General features: G+C 34.5%; 1 protein-coding gene across 5 annotated transcripts in view; it reads left to right on the top strand.

Moving 5' to 3' along the window:
- Window positions 1–14892, top strand: part of Iml1 (GATOR complex protein Iml1) — a 98382-nt gene that overhangs the window by 68064 nt on the left and 15426 nt on the right. For 3 of the 5 annotated variants that reach the window (XM_072529278.1, XM_072529280.1, XM_072529277.1), the window contains one exon: window positions 422–492. In XM_072529278.1, coding sequence (XP_072385379.1) covers window positions 422–492 — 71 coding nt within the window. Of the gene's footprint in view, window positions 1–421; window positions 493–2171; window positions 2219–14892 lie in introns of all 5 variants that reach the window. The other 2 variants (XM_072529281.1, XM_072529279.1) reach the window with 1 other exon arrangement.

Below are 14892 nucleotides of genomic sequence, written 5' to 3'. Positions count from 1 at the left end.
TACTGTTTTCAAAAGTGTATTTTTACTGTTCTTTGTGGGCGAGGAAAAAATATTTTTAGAACCTATTATTTAAAATATGTAAAGACAGACTCAAATTATCGGTGCAACTGAGGCATATGACATTAAAATTAGAGACCACTTATGGTATATTTCCAACGTAACAAAAAATATAAGTAGTGTCTGGAACCATCTTGTTGAAATTAAAATATGGTATTTTTAAAATGACTTTCAATCTAAATATCTAAACGTCCAATAAATTTATATTTAACGAGATATTTCATCTTGTAGATTCTTATATCAAAAACAAATAGTATCAGACCAATATTATAACAGAAGTTTGTGTATGTTTGGAAAAGATTCGTTTACATACTGGATTCAATATCATTTTAAGAAACCCCCATAAACATGCTATCATTTTCAGACGATCGGATCGAGTTCACCGTTTCGGGAGCGATTGGGCAGCAACAGGTTGTCGGATAGGCCTCGACCAAGGTTTGATTAACTATGTATTTGATTTACAGCTTGGAGTAGCGGATTCAGGGCATGCATACGTACCTAACAACTTCATCTTTTTGTTAAGTAGTTCGGTTTGTTTATTGTCTCATATTTAAAAGTATCTCTTAACATACAAATAAATACATTTAATCAATAATTTTGTTAGAGCTAAAGCTAAAGAGAGAAAAAGTTTAGTAAGTTTTGAGATTAACTCAGTAATTCAGATTAATATATACATTATTTCTCACACCATCGATAGTTTTGGTAGAGGATTTCACTAAGTCTGCACTGAAATAGTATATAATTGAATAATTCTTATAGTAGTGAGTATAGAAATCTATAATATCTAACAATAAAACACTGAAAACAAAAGTTTTTAGAGTGCCTGTCTCAAGTGATCTATTTTTGGCATTCGTTTACACTTAAGAGTCTTCAACTAAAGAGGTTGAGGAGAGGATGCCTGTTTGTCTTAAGTTTGTCATTCAGAACTATATCTGTATTTTTTAATTTGTTAAGTTCCAAAGATTCTTTCTTTAGACCAAGTAGATAGTGACCATGAAGTACCTATAATTATATGTTTTGTTGACTACCAAAAGGCATTTGGTTGTGTAGGCTGGATAAATATGTGGTCCATTTTATTAGAAATAGGCACACTAATGCACCTGGTGACACTTATTAAAAATCTGTACCAGTCCAATATAGCAACAGTACGACTAGATCAGAAGTTCTCAAACCAATTCAAGACTGAGAGAGGTGTTAGACAAGGATGCGTGTTGTCACCTGACTTATTCAACATTTATGGTGAACATGTCATAAGGATGACTTTGGATGGATGGGCCGCTGGAGTAACAGTGGCTGGTAGGAAAATTTCCAATTTAAGATTTGCTGATGGCACTACACTTATGGCAGCAAATGAGCAAGAAATGTTTAATCTCCTTCGAAGAGTTGAGTAGGAAAGCAATAAAGTTGAAGTTGTTTGTTGTGAAGGCTGGTGTTACTCCTTTTTTTTTTATATGTTTGGCTATTTCTGTTGATATCTTGCCCGTATATATAATCGAGCAGAAGGTTTTTTTCTCTGGTGATGGAGATACTAATTTCATGGCTTTTTTATTTGGTTTTTGATTTAAAAATTTTATTATTGCTTGTTCATTGTACGCATTGTTTACTGCTATTTGCTTAATGATATTCAGTTCTATCTCGAAGTTGTTTATTGACATGGGAATTTCTATTAATCTATGTAACATGCTATGGTATGCTACCAATGTATAGGCTGCTTCTGTATTAAAACTTGCAAACTGAAAAGTGCTTCCGTCTCAAAGAATGCTCATGTCAGACGTAGTCTGGTGGTTTTGTAATGTAAGTGCCTTTTCTGATCTGGCCAGTATACGGGTCTGACGTATTTATAATAATTGTATTATATTTATATTGTCAAACCACTTCTTACACTTCCACATTTTTCATATCTGATTACGAATCCTATTTCCGAATCCATTACTGAAAGCTAATCTTAAGGAACTTCTACCGAATCCATCGAATTTCTTCTTTAGAACTTTATATCCTTGAGATATAAAAAATGAGACAATAACCATGTATTTGTTAACAGTAGAATTACCACTTTTTTAATACTTTTAATTTTATTAATTTTCCTTTTTAATTGAAGTTGTGCTTGCTTTCAGACTACTGCATCACGTACAAGTGAGCGGTATATTGCACCATCTCTTAGGTAATTGAATATCAAACTTAGTTATAAGATTTATTTTAAGACATACAAATTCGCCGTTTATTTCTACAAGATTTTATATAGATTTTAGTATGTCCAATATCCATTAAATATAATATAAACTGTATACATCACGTGACTTGCATCCTAAATGACTTAGTCCTTATAAAAAACTAGTTATTGTTTATCAAGCAAGTACTCCATTATTAATGGACAAAACAAGGATTTATAAAAAAAATTGAAATGAGTAAGTAACAGATGACTTTCTTGAATCAAATAGCTTAAATGAATAATGTGGCATTTATACCAAAGAAGGATAGCCAAAGGTAGATAAAATAGAAAATATTCAAATGTTTGTGCTTGTGGTGTTGATACCTAATTATTGTGGGATGTTAAATTGTGAACAGAAAGTAAAGAAGAAAACTTGTAGACAAAACAAATCAACCATTGAAAATGAATTAATGTATAAAGAAACCATGGAGTAAATATCAAATTTTGATATTTTTGCTATAGCAGAAAATCACATTTTGGTAATAAAAGTAGACGAAAATGATGGAGAGAGCAGATTGGAAATATTAGTATAAAATTTCTCATCGTGATGTTTCTTTCTAAAAGTATGTAGGACTCATTGAGGTTTATTTTGCTATTTTCTTGCTTATGAGCTTTCTTCTGCAGTGCTGGTGATGGTAAAGAACAAAAATTAAGTTAATTACAGAAATTTTCTCTCTTTTATTTTTATTTTAACGTTTAGTATAACTATTTCACATATTTATATAAAATAATCTTAGATGATTTAATCATATTTAATTTAGTTGTGGCAAATTCGCCGTTCCGCCCTTAACAGATTACACCGGTTCATGCTCACGTAATTAAGGATCCCATCGGCAGGGATTGTAAAGAGATATCATCGTTTGGATTGCATTTCCAGAATCAACTGTTACATATTATATATTACATATTACCATACACGACCCCATTTTTTGGCCTGGAAGCAGAATTTCCTGTGCAGCGAGCGGGATTCGAAGGTTAGTTTATTCAAGAACTAACTAGGCCCCATACTCACTCAAGGGACCGTATCGACATTAATGGATGTGTACAAGATCCTCTCAAACTCCATATGGTAAACCTGAGGTGGTTTACCTGAGGTGGAGGTCAGCATTAGGATATCTCACGACCAGAGGACGTGATGTGAGCTTCATATTTCGTGTCGATACGACAAATAACCAATGCCCTGACGAGTAAGTTTCTAGTTGTAGGTGCACGTTAGCCTTGATTGCTGTATTCTACAACGATTATAAGGCCTGTGATTCTCGCTGGGTAAGCAACAGATCGAAAGTATAATCGGCACACTTGGCAGGTTTGACAGACTCCTTTATCACTCGTCCCTCTAGATTGCGCTCAGGCAAAACACGTCCACCTTGTATTTGTAGCTTCCCACATTTACTTAGAGGTTATATGGACTGAGAGTAGAGTGTCCCGATGAGGGACATCTCTCTCGTGTAACCTCTATGACCGTTATTGGCTTCTACACGGTGGTGTAACAGGTCGCGTCTTGTGCGCATTGCTGCTATTCGGACACCTCAAGTGACAGCTATAGGGCTAACCCGTACTCTTACCCCCTCCACATTACCAAAGTGTCATGTCTGCAATAGAGTCCTACTCTGCTGCAGTTTAGACTGCGTTAGATAGTAAAGTTTGTTTTTTTTTTTGTAAAAATGGGGCTATGATGTAACGTTTATGTAAATAATTACATACAAGTATAAAATTCAGAAAACGTACATCAGATTACAGTTCTCAAAATTTAAGAAAAAACATTTATTCATATGCTACGGAAAAATATCAAAAGTACCTACTTAAATTAACCTTAAATCAAATTACCTGGTAGTATATAATAGTATAATATAATATATAATAATTCATTAAAATGAAATGAACAAACTCTTGTGCCATGATAGGCATGTTTTAATTTTAATACAGTTTTCCTGCCTTTTAATTGATCAATTTTCTTTTTATTATCAAAACAATCAATTAAAACCACAGAACTTTTTTTTGAGCTTGTAAACAATGGAATATAAGGTCTTTATTTATACGACTTTTAGTGTTGCATCCAATTTTTAGCAAAGCAATTTTAAAATATATAAATTTTTTAGCAAGGTAATTTTTTTCATTGATAATATGTATTATTTCATTAGAAAATGACATTCTTGAAAAAAAAAATGCGAACTTTTCTATATAATAATACAATTTAAACTGCAGCAGAGTAGGACTCGAAGGCAGACATTACACTTTGGCAATGTGGAGGGAGTACGCGTACGTGTTAGCCCTATAATATGTTGTTGTATGTTGTATACATCTCTTATTCTATTCATTAGTCGCCGTTTACGATGAACACGAATGATCAGCTTTCCAACACTACACAGCCAAACGTTTTAACTTCCTCCAACAACACTGCAAAACGACTAACCTTGCAACTTTACGTTACCAAAAGGGGTAACTTATTTAAATAAAATCTGTACAATCTCATTATAATAAACTAAAAATGTTCTTGTAGGTCGTTACATATGTGTTGCTTTTATCTGGGTTGTAGGAGGTTGGAAAATATTTAATGGACTGTCTTACATCATTTATTTCTCTACATTTCACTATAATCATATGTGCACTCTAACTGGACGATGAATACTTATTTGATAATCATATTAAGTGTGCCTAACTAAGATAAACGACGATTAACGATGATTAACTTCTTCTTCTTCTTCAGATGCAAATCCACTAATGGATGTTAGCGATCACATTTTCCATTAATTCTCTATTTCTTGCAATATGTATCAGAGATTGTATGTCGTTAATCCCTGTCCATTGCCTTATGTTTCGGAGCCAGGACATTTTCTTGCGTCTCATTCCTCTCTTGCCTTCACTTTTACCCTCGATTATAAGTTGGTGGAACTGGTATTTTTCATTTCGCATGATGTGACCTAGATACGCCGTTTTCCTTTTCTTGATGGTTTCGAAAAGTTGGCGTTCTTGGTTTATTCTTTTAAGGACATCTATATTTGTGATTTTCGCTGTCCATGGTATTTTTAGGATACGGCGATAGAGCCACATTTCGAAAGCTTCTAATCTGTTTATATCCCTCGTTTTGAGTGTCCAACCCTCTACGCCATATAGCAGCACTGACCACACGTAGCACTTAGTAAACCTTAGTCTCAGTTGAAGATCGAATTCTGAACAAGTCAGTACCTTCTTGAATTTTACGAAATCTTGTCGAGCTTGCTCAATGCGACATTTTACTTCCCCGTCCGATGCCTAGTCTTCAAAAAGCCACGATCCCAGGTATTTAAATTTACTCACTCTTTCAATGGACTTAGTATTCAGTGTTATTGTGGAGTTTTCAAGTGCATCCAAGTTTCTGGAGATGATCATAAATTTGGTTTTTTTGGTATTAATCTCTAATCCCATTCGCTTACTGTATTCTCCGAATATAGTGACAAGTTGTTGAAGATCGACTATGTTGTCACAAATTAAGACACCATCATCAGCATATCGTATGTTGTTGATCAATACTCCATTCACTTTGATTCCCATCTTTGCATCCTCCAAAGACTCTTGAAATATGGCTTCCGAATAAATGTTAAATAAAAGAGGAGAAAGCACACATCCCTGTCGAACGCCCCTTCTTATATGTATGGGTTTGGATATAGAATTGTCTATTTTTAACTGTGCCGTTTGATGCCAGTACAAGTTTTCAATGCATCTTATGTCTTTTTGGTCTATATCAACTTTCTTGAGGATCTGCATTAACTTGTGGTGTTGGACACGATCAAACGCTTTTTGGTCATCTAAAAAGCATAGGAACACATCCTTCTTCTGATCGTAACAATTTTGGACCAGCACCTGTGTTGCTACTATTGCTTCTCGTGTTCCTAAACCTTGCCTAAACCCGAACTGGGAGTCACTGATGTCCCATTCACATTTTTTGTATAATCTTTGATGTAGTATTTTTAAGAATATCTTTAAAGTGTGACTCATCAGGCTAATGAGTCTGTGATCCTCACATCTTTTTGCATTGACTTTCTTGGGCAGGGGAATAAAGGTAGAGCGTAACCACTGTTGAGGATAGCAGCCAGTTTCATAAATTAAGTTAAATATTTTGTGTAGTGCTGAAATTCCCCTTTCATCCAGTAATTTGAGTATTTCTGACGGGATTTCATCTGGTCCAGGTGCCTTATTGTTTTTTGAATTTAGTATTGCCTTTTCTATCTCCTCTTTGGTGATTGAAGGGCCAGTCAGCTGGTCGTCTGTATAAACTTCACTCATGGGTCTTTCGTCATGGAAGAGCTCCTGGATATAATTTTCCCATATATCAATTTTCTCCTTTTCACCCAGCACTATCTGGTTATCCTGATTAACTATGGTAGTTGGTCTTCGTTTTCTGTATATTCCAGCAGTCTCCTTAAGCTTTTTATGTAGATTACGGTCGTCGTGCTGTCGTTGTAAATGTTATAGATCGATACATTGTTGCTTAAGCCATTCATTTTTTGCTATTCTTATTTTTGCTTTTATTTGCCTGTTAATGTTTTCATACATATTGCTGCCATCTTGGTTATTCTTGTGTCTTCGTCGTTCTTCCATTAGTAATAGTATTTCTTCTGTCATCCTTTTTTGCCTCTTGTTATTTCGTTTGTACCCTAAGTTGTTTTTCATGATGTCTGTTACAGCACTTGTCAGGGGCGGATGGGCCCACCGGGATACCGGGAATTTTCCCGGTGGGCCGTCGTTTGTGGGCTGCCACGCGCGGACCTAAACCCTTAATTTTTCAACTGCATGAATTCTGGCATAGTCTTTACAGAAGATATGGTTAGAGCCGAATTATTAGCATTAGTAAAGGCCAATAAACCATTATTCTTTATTTTATTTTCTTCATTATTATGTACATAACATATTTTTATAAATTAATCGTTTATTTCAATTTTTGTCTGTAGAAAAACTTTTTATTTTATTTTTCTGGTACGCCAATGGTTTAAATCACAAAGTATGTAGGTGGTATTTATTATAGGGTTTGTTCCAGCCGACGAACCGTCAGAAACTCTCAGCGAAAGTCGATCAGCACGAGTAAAGAGGATAATACTGATGACTGTATTATTGTTCTCTCACTGACCAACTGTTTGCCACGAATTCTGACTGTTTCACTGAAGTTATTCCGGTTCCAAAAGACACGAATTATTATGTGACGTGCGCTTTTACTTCGGGATTAGTTGAATAGTGGCGTAGAAGGATAATAATAAACATTTACCTACTTCTAAATTAACCAATAACGTTATATATTACTTAAGCCGATTTATTAGAGTGGAAGTTTAAGGTAGGAAATAATTATTTAAAATAATTTTTACTATACAGGGTGTTTCAACACTATACACCGTGTCCAGAAAGTCGCGGATAAACAGTACAAGGTGTTATTCTGTACTAAAAGTTCGTATTTTTTTTAAATAAACACATTAATAAATTAGGCAGGTGCAAGCTTTCTGTTTAAATCATTCGATTAAAATAAATTCTCGTACATCCTGTTTCATCTTCTTTCCCAAACAAAAAATTTACTTACTTTTAGTGTTTTGTAGTATTGTTAAGTTCTGTAAAAAACTATAAAATTTTGTAAAAATCTATTGCTTTCAAGTGTTTTTTTACGTCTAATTCGCAAACAAATCGTTTTTGGGCGTTTGTTTATAAAGCAAGAATGTTGGTTGTGATGTCTCCTACCACGTTTAAAGGTTTGTAGGTATAGTTATGAAATACTCTGTATAAACATGCTCAAAAAGCGCCTATTCTAGCTGTTCAATAATTATGAAATTTGTTACGTTAGGACGAAAACTGCTTGTATGATAGCCGTCAGAACCAATATACTAAGTGAATAAAAAATCAAATACCAATGCCACCAAAACGAAAAGGAGGACAAGAAAAAAAACTAGAAAGGGAGAAGAAAAAAAGATGTGAAATAGCAAAAAAATGTCACTCTTTGGATAATTTGCTCAACAGTTATTCTGTTCCTTCAACTTCAGGGGTAGAAAGTGATATTAACACGGAAAAACAAGAGCAAGAGCAAAAATCCGAAGAAAATTTACCGGTTTCAGAAACTAAATTTGAAACTGAGTTAAAGCTGTCAGAGGACTCGGACGACGACATAGAGACAAGTGATGAAAGCGATAGTGAAGCTAATGTAAAAAAGGCACTTAAAGACGAAGAGGCGCTACTAAAGCTGGGACAGCCGGAAGAGACAGAATCTGGCAATTTCTTCGACCGTCCGGATCCCAATAAATTACAGCTATTTTTTGAATTCCATCCAAAGGTACCTGTCGCCCAAAAAGATATACCTTTCAATGTGGAAAAAGCGTTTACACGTAATAATAAAACAAAAAGGAAATGGTTGAGCTATAGTGAAGAAAGAAAGGCACTTTTCTGCACAATTTGTCTTGCTTATTCAGTTGAGAGTAATAAAGATCAAAGTTCTGCTTTTGCAAGGGGTATGTCTGATTGGAAACATGTATATCAGCGAATAAATGAGCATGAAAGTTCAATCAGTCATGGAAAAAACTGCGAAACATATTTCATGTATATTAAAAATCAAACAATTGAAAAAATACTTTTTGGAAACGTTGTTGAAATGAGAAATAAAAAAGTTGCAAGCAATCGGCACGTTTTGGATGTTATTATTGATGTTATAAAACTAATTGGCAAACGAGGACTTTCTTATCGGGGCACAGCAAATGAAGCTGCATACAATCTAGAAAATGAAAACCTAGATCATGGTAATTTTTTGGAAATAATCTTACTTTTATCGAAATTTGATGTTATTTTGAAGAAACATTTGGACGCCATTGTTAAAAAAAGCAAAAGTTATCACAATAGAAAAATCAAACGTCGAGCTGGAAATTTCTACACATTTTTGTCAAAAACTACTGTAAATTCAATCATTGTCATAATCACAGAAATTATTCAAAAGAAGATTTCTTCAGAGATACAGACTGCCACTATGTTCTCTATAGAAATAGACAGCACTCAAGATATTTCAGTAACAGACCAATGTTCAGTTGTAACAAGGTATGTTAAATTGTAAGTATAATAAAATCTTCACCTTTGCTTATTTTATTTTATTTCAGGTATGTTTACAACGGAACAATTCACGAACGCCTTCTTGCAGTTGTTCCTTGTCACAATTCAACAGGGAAGGGATTCCATACCATGATTCATGACATACTGGTAAAAAATGGTTTGGATGAAAAAAATTGTATTGCTGACTCTACTGATGGGGCGGCTAATATGCAAGGGAGATATTCGGGATTCTCCAGTTTCATGGTCCAGGAAAATTCAAATCATGTTCATGTTTGGTGTTATGCGCATATTTTAAATCTTGTTCTGACAGACATTTTTAAATCCCACATTAAGGCCGCATCATTTTTTTCATTACTGAATTGTATAGCAGCATTTTTTAAAGAATCTCATCAACGCATGGGTTACTGGTTGGACATTGGCAACAATGCTAGATCACAGAAACTTCAGTTGATAGGAGAAACTCGTTGGTGGTCAAAGGAAGCAGCGCTCAGTAAAATTTTTGGTAATTTTAATGAACCTAATAAAGCACTGTACGTTGATTTAATTGACATTCTTAATACAATTGAAAATTCACAAAAAATTAAGCCAGATGCAAGAGCGACTGCTGCAAATTACAAAGCACAATTACTGAAATACGAAAATATTTTAATTGGGCACATATTCTTAAAACTGTTCTCTATAACAGGCCCTTTATCAAGATATATTCAGACAACAGGGTTAGATTTATTAAAATGTAACTTTATGGTTAATGATTCTATACTGAGTTTAAAAAAAATGCAACGAAATTTTCCAGACATTGAAGCATCTGCAGATAAATTTGTAGGGTGGGCTAAACTCTCTTTTGAAAGGAGAGACTTCGAATTTTTTATTGAAGAACAATTGCCCGAGTTTCGATCAAAAAAGAAAAAGAAATTCTTTGATGAGAAAACTTCTGATGAAATCCCAGTAAGCCCAAAAGAAAATTTTAGAATTGTTTTTTTTAACGTTATTGCGGATACTGCAGTAGAATCAATCAGTAGAAGATTTGCAAACAACGCTGAATTATGTAGGGATCTGAGCATTTTAGATCCAAATAATTTTGAAGAAATCGCCAAAGGTGAGCTACCTGAGAATTCTCTAAAAATATTGTCAGAAAAATTAATACAGTTTGATTCTTCTGCAACTCCTGCAAAGTTGAAAGAAGAGTTAGCAAGCTTTGCAAGCAACTGGAAACATATTAAATTAACAATTGAAGATTCATATGAAGTAAATTATGCTAGACTTGATGTGGGGTTAGACGACTCTTCTTCTGCACAGTCAGATGTAGACGAAGATGACTGTATAACAAAACAGAGTACAAAATCAAGGGTGTGCATCGAATCTAACAAATGTCAGAACTGTGTCATTTGTTGCTACGGTTCAATTTTAAAATATAATTTGTTTAAGGGGGCTTATTCCACGCTGGTATTGGCTTATCAATATATACTTTCATTGCCCATCTCGCAAGTGGCATGTGAACGATCGTTTTCAACTTTAAAATTTATCAAAAATAGATTAAGAAACTCCTTGTCTGATAATAGACTCGAGTCGTTCATGCTGATGAATATTGAAAATGATATACTGAGCGATATCAACAATGATGAAATTATTAATCGTTTGGGTCAAACAACCAAATTAATGAAGGACGCTTTAATGTATTAATATAATAAATAATAGGTTACCATTTAGTGATAGCTATATATGTAAAACGATATTTCATTCACCTATAGCTTATAACACATTAATTTGTTATTTATATATCTTAAATATCTTAATATAGAATTTTCTAGAGCAAACTTTGTATTTTATATTCCAAGTTTCAAGTTTCTATAGTTTAAAAAAATCAAAAAAACTCCCATGTGTATATATTATATATATATATATATATATATATATATATATATATATATATATATATATATATATTTAAATTTTGGGCCGCCGTCGTTTATTCTCCCGGTAGAATTTTACTTGCCCATCCGCCCCTGGCACTTGTAATCGTATTCCATGTTGGTGTTAGATCTTCGGCAATGTTTGTCGTCAATATTTGAATTTGTGCGTTTATTTCATTGCTTATTTCTGCTTGTATCATTGGGTCTTTCAGTTTGTCCAGTGCTATCTGTTGTTGATGATGATTAACAATGATTGACCCCGTTCGCTTTCAATAGACCGATTCAATAAAGAGTCGTGATATTACAAGGTTACTACTTCACAATATTTATGCAAGCTAGCAAGGTCGAGTTTACACTTACTAGACTTCTGATAAATGTTTTAAATATCATTTACACCGAAAGGTACAAATGGGTCTACTGATTAAGTAAGTAAGTAAGTAATATTTTTTTATGTAATGTGTTGTTTCTGTTCTATTTTGATTGACTTTTGATTATAATTTGGTTAATAATTATTTAAGTGAGAATTCTTAATTTATCGAATTTTAGTATTTTAATATATTATACCACATCATATTATCTCCCTAAGATAATAATGCACTGTAGATTAGATATACTAAATGTTAAAATAGTTACTATATTATTATTCTTTTGCTTTCTATCAGGTGGTATTTTTAGAATAAGGAAAATATAAACTTGAACGTATGATTAGTGAGAATGTTCGTTAGCATCCTTCGTGTATTCTTAGATTATTATTCAAATTTACCAATTGAAGTAGTCTCTGTATCTTAAATGAGCATTTTGTGATTTTGTTACTACCTCTATGTTTCAAAAAATAATTTTGCATGCGTTCATGTTTTTCTTGCTAAATGATAATATATGTGTAACTGTTATTATTTCGAAATGGAAAATCTAAACAACTAAAGTAAAATGTAGAACGAAGTTTCAATAAAGTATTATAGCTTTTTTATCGAGGTTGGAAATTCCAATAAACAGTTGCAAGTCTTGTAGACGATGTCTAATATGTACTATACATCCAATGGTGCGTATTTATAATAAGGCCCGACCTCCTAAACCATGTTCTCCTGAACGTCTCTGCGTGAATCGTCTTGGTTATGTGCATTATTTTACGATACCATTCTCTTACGCGTAACTATCTAAAGACCTAAAAGTCTTTCTAATCTAATCTAAAGACTAATCAGTATTTAGTCACAGAAAAGAATAGGTTTGTTTTAAGATCAACACTCCAAGACCGGGTACGGAACTGCCGCTAGATCAATATTCTAGCAGAAGCGCTTAGCCTTCAGTCAGTACCCTAGGGCCAGTGGAGTTGTTATCAGATCAACACTTTGACGGAACTCCGGATGGTTGGCCTCCAGTCAATATCCAGAGAACTGGTGGAGTTCCCACTCTACCGGAACTCGGCTCTCTATTGTAGCGTACGCTATTTTATATCGGCGTAGGCTTTCCATATCCTTTAGCGCGTGTCGGTGGAGTGGCAACTTTTGTTGGGAGTGCGTGTGTACCAAGCGCCGACGGGACGGAGGCGATGCACATCGTTACACCCCCTTCTCTTTGGGAAAAAAATGAAGGATACATTTTTTTTAGCGTGGAGCCTACAACGGCATGATCTCATCAACGATATGGTATTTGTCGTTTAGGCGATAACCTGCTTTGTAAACTGGTCTTGGATGACTGTCAAAAAGATGCTCCCCTTTGTAGATCTTGAGCGTGGTCCCAGCACATCAATTTGGACATTGTGCCAAGGCTTTTCTATAGTGGATAGTCACATCTTCCTGCTAGCTGCATCTGCGACGGATTACACTGAAGGCATTTACTTGTAGGTTTTAATATAGCGTGATCTTTGAACATAGCCAGACCAGCATTTTTGCGCTATTCGGCAAACGGTTGTCGCAATTCTTAACTCACCTGCTACTATGCCGTTACTATTCGGGTCTGATTCAGTTTATATTCCGGTTAGGTTCTTTTTCAGTTTATCTTCGCAGTCGATTCCTATTCGGGTCTTATTCGGGTTCGGTTCTTCTTCGGATTCGGTTCCTATTTAGGTTTTATTCGGGTTAGTTTCTTCTCGGTTCTTTTTCGGATTCGGTTTCTATTCGGATCTTGCTAGGCCTCCGTGATCTTTTAAAAAAATTGCTTAGTCTTAATTTCAAATCTTTGACGGTTCTTTTGTAATCTAAGTCGACATTTTCGACCTCGTGCTGTAATTCCTCTTTGGATAGGCGGTATATCCACGACATATCTGTGCATCTGCTATTGAGTCTGTATCTGTCGTTGCTGGACGGAGCTTCATATATATTTTTGCTCGAGCGCCAATTTATGACTTGCTTTACTTCTGCTAGGGCGCCAATTTGTGAAAGGTTGCTCTTTTAGACAACAGACTCAGTAAAACACAGGTTTAATTTAAATAAAAATATATTCGAAATAAATAAATAACAAAATAAAATTGGATCCTAGGTAATATGTACTATAAAAATTAAAATGTGAATCCTTTAATACCTGTGAAAAATAAAATACAATTCATGTCATAAAATCTTAACGTTAATTACAGTGCGTTAATACTTACTCGGTGAAGACGGGAACGGACGGGTCGAAGGAATAGAGATGGAACGGGCCAATCAACACTCGGTCCGGTGAGGAACGGACGGCGACTAATCAGTAGTTAGTCACAGGAAAGAATAGGTCTGTCTTAGATCAATACTCCAAGACCGGGTACGGAACTGCCACTAAGTCAATACTCTAGCAGAAGCAGTTGCCCTTCAGTCAATACCCTAGGGCCAGTGGAGTTGTTATCAGATCAATACTCTGATGGAACTCCGGACGGTTGGCCTCCAGTCAATATCCAGAGGCCCGATGGAGTTCGCACTAGATCAGCACTCTAGCGGAACTCGACTCTCTCTTGTGGCATACGCTGTTTTATATGTGTATGAAGTGCTGACGGGACGGAGGCGATGCACATCATTACAGGCCTAAGCTTTCCTCTCATATCTTTTGTCTTTTTTTTAATACAATGTCCAGCCAAATGGCAAATGGCCAAAAACATACAATACAATTGGCAACAGGAAGGAAGTAATATCATTTCTCATCAGAATTTGCTTCATTGCTGTCAAAAATTGTAATGAATTTGGATTGATATGAAAACCATACCTTTATCGAACTCTTCTTGTTTTTCTTTGTCAATAATAATACATAGTGTTATAAAAGGGACCGATTTAAAAACGTTTATATATTATTATAATTAATTACTAAAAATCTTTCAGTTTTAATTCTAATGTTTGTTTATTTTATTATTGAAATATCTAACAATTACACATTTATTGCTGAAATTAAAGAATAAGTCTTCAGTTGTGGAAATAATATTTTGTGCACTCTATACATTATCTTCCTACTATTGCTCAATTTTTTTGAGGATTAATAAAAAAATATCTAAACTTTATTCATTCAGTAGAAGTTACGGGTTTATGGTATTAAATCTTCAGCAAATATGAACGTATAGAAGTGATGAGATCATCAGCATGCGTATGGTAATGTACAGAATGTTAAGGATACGGCAAAAACCGAGCATAGCATGTCGGAACAGTGTCGTGCCTCAGTACATTACTGTGTGCAATCGTTGAGTTCGTCACTGCTGAGAATAGTTCAATGTTT

The sequence above is a fragment of the Diabrotica undecimpunctata genome, chromosome 4, assembly GCF_040954645.1.
Source record: "Diabrotica undecimpunctata isolate CICGRU chromosome 4, icDiaUnde3, whole genome shotgun sequence".
Taxonomy (NCBI): Eukaryota; Metazoa; Arthropoda; class Insecta; order Coleoptera; family Chrysomelidae; genus Diabrotica; species Diabrotica undecimpunctata.
This window is presented reverse-complemented; position numbering and strand designations above follow the sequence as displayed.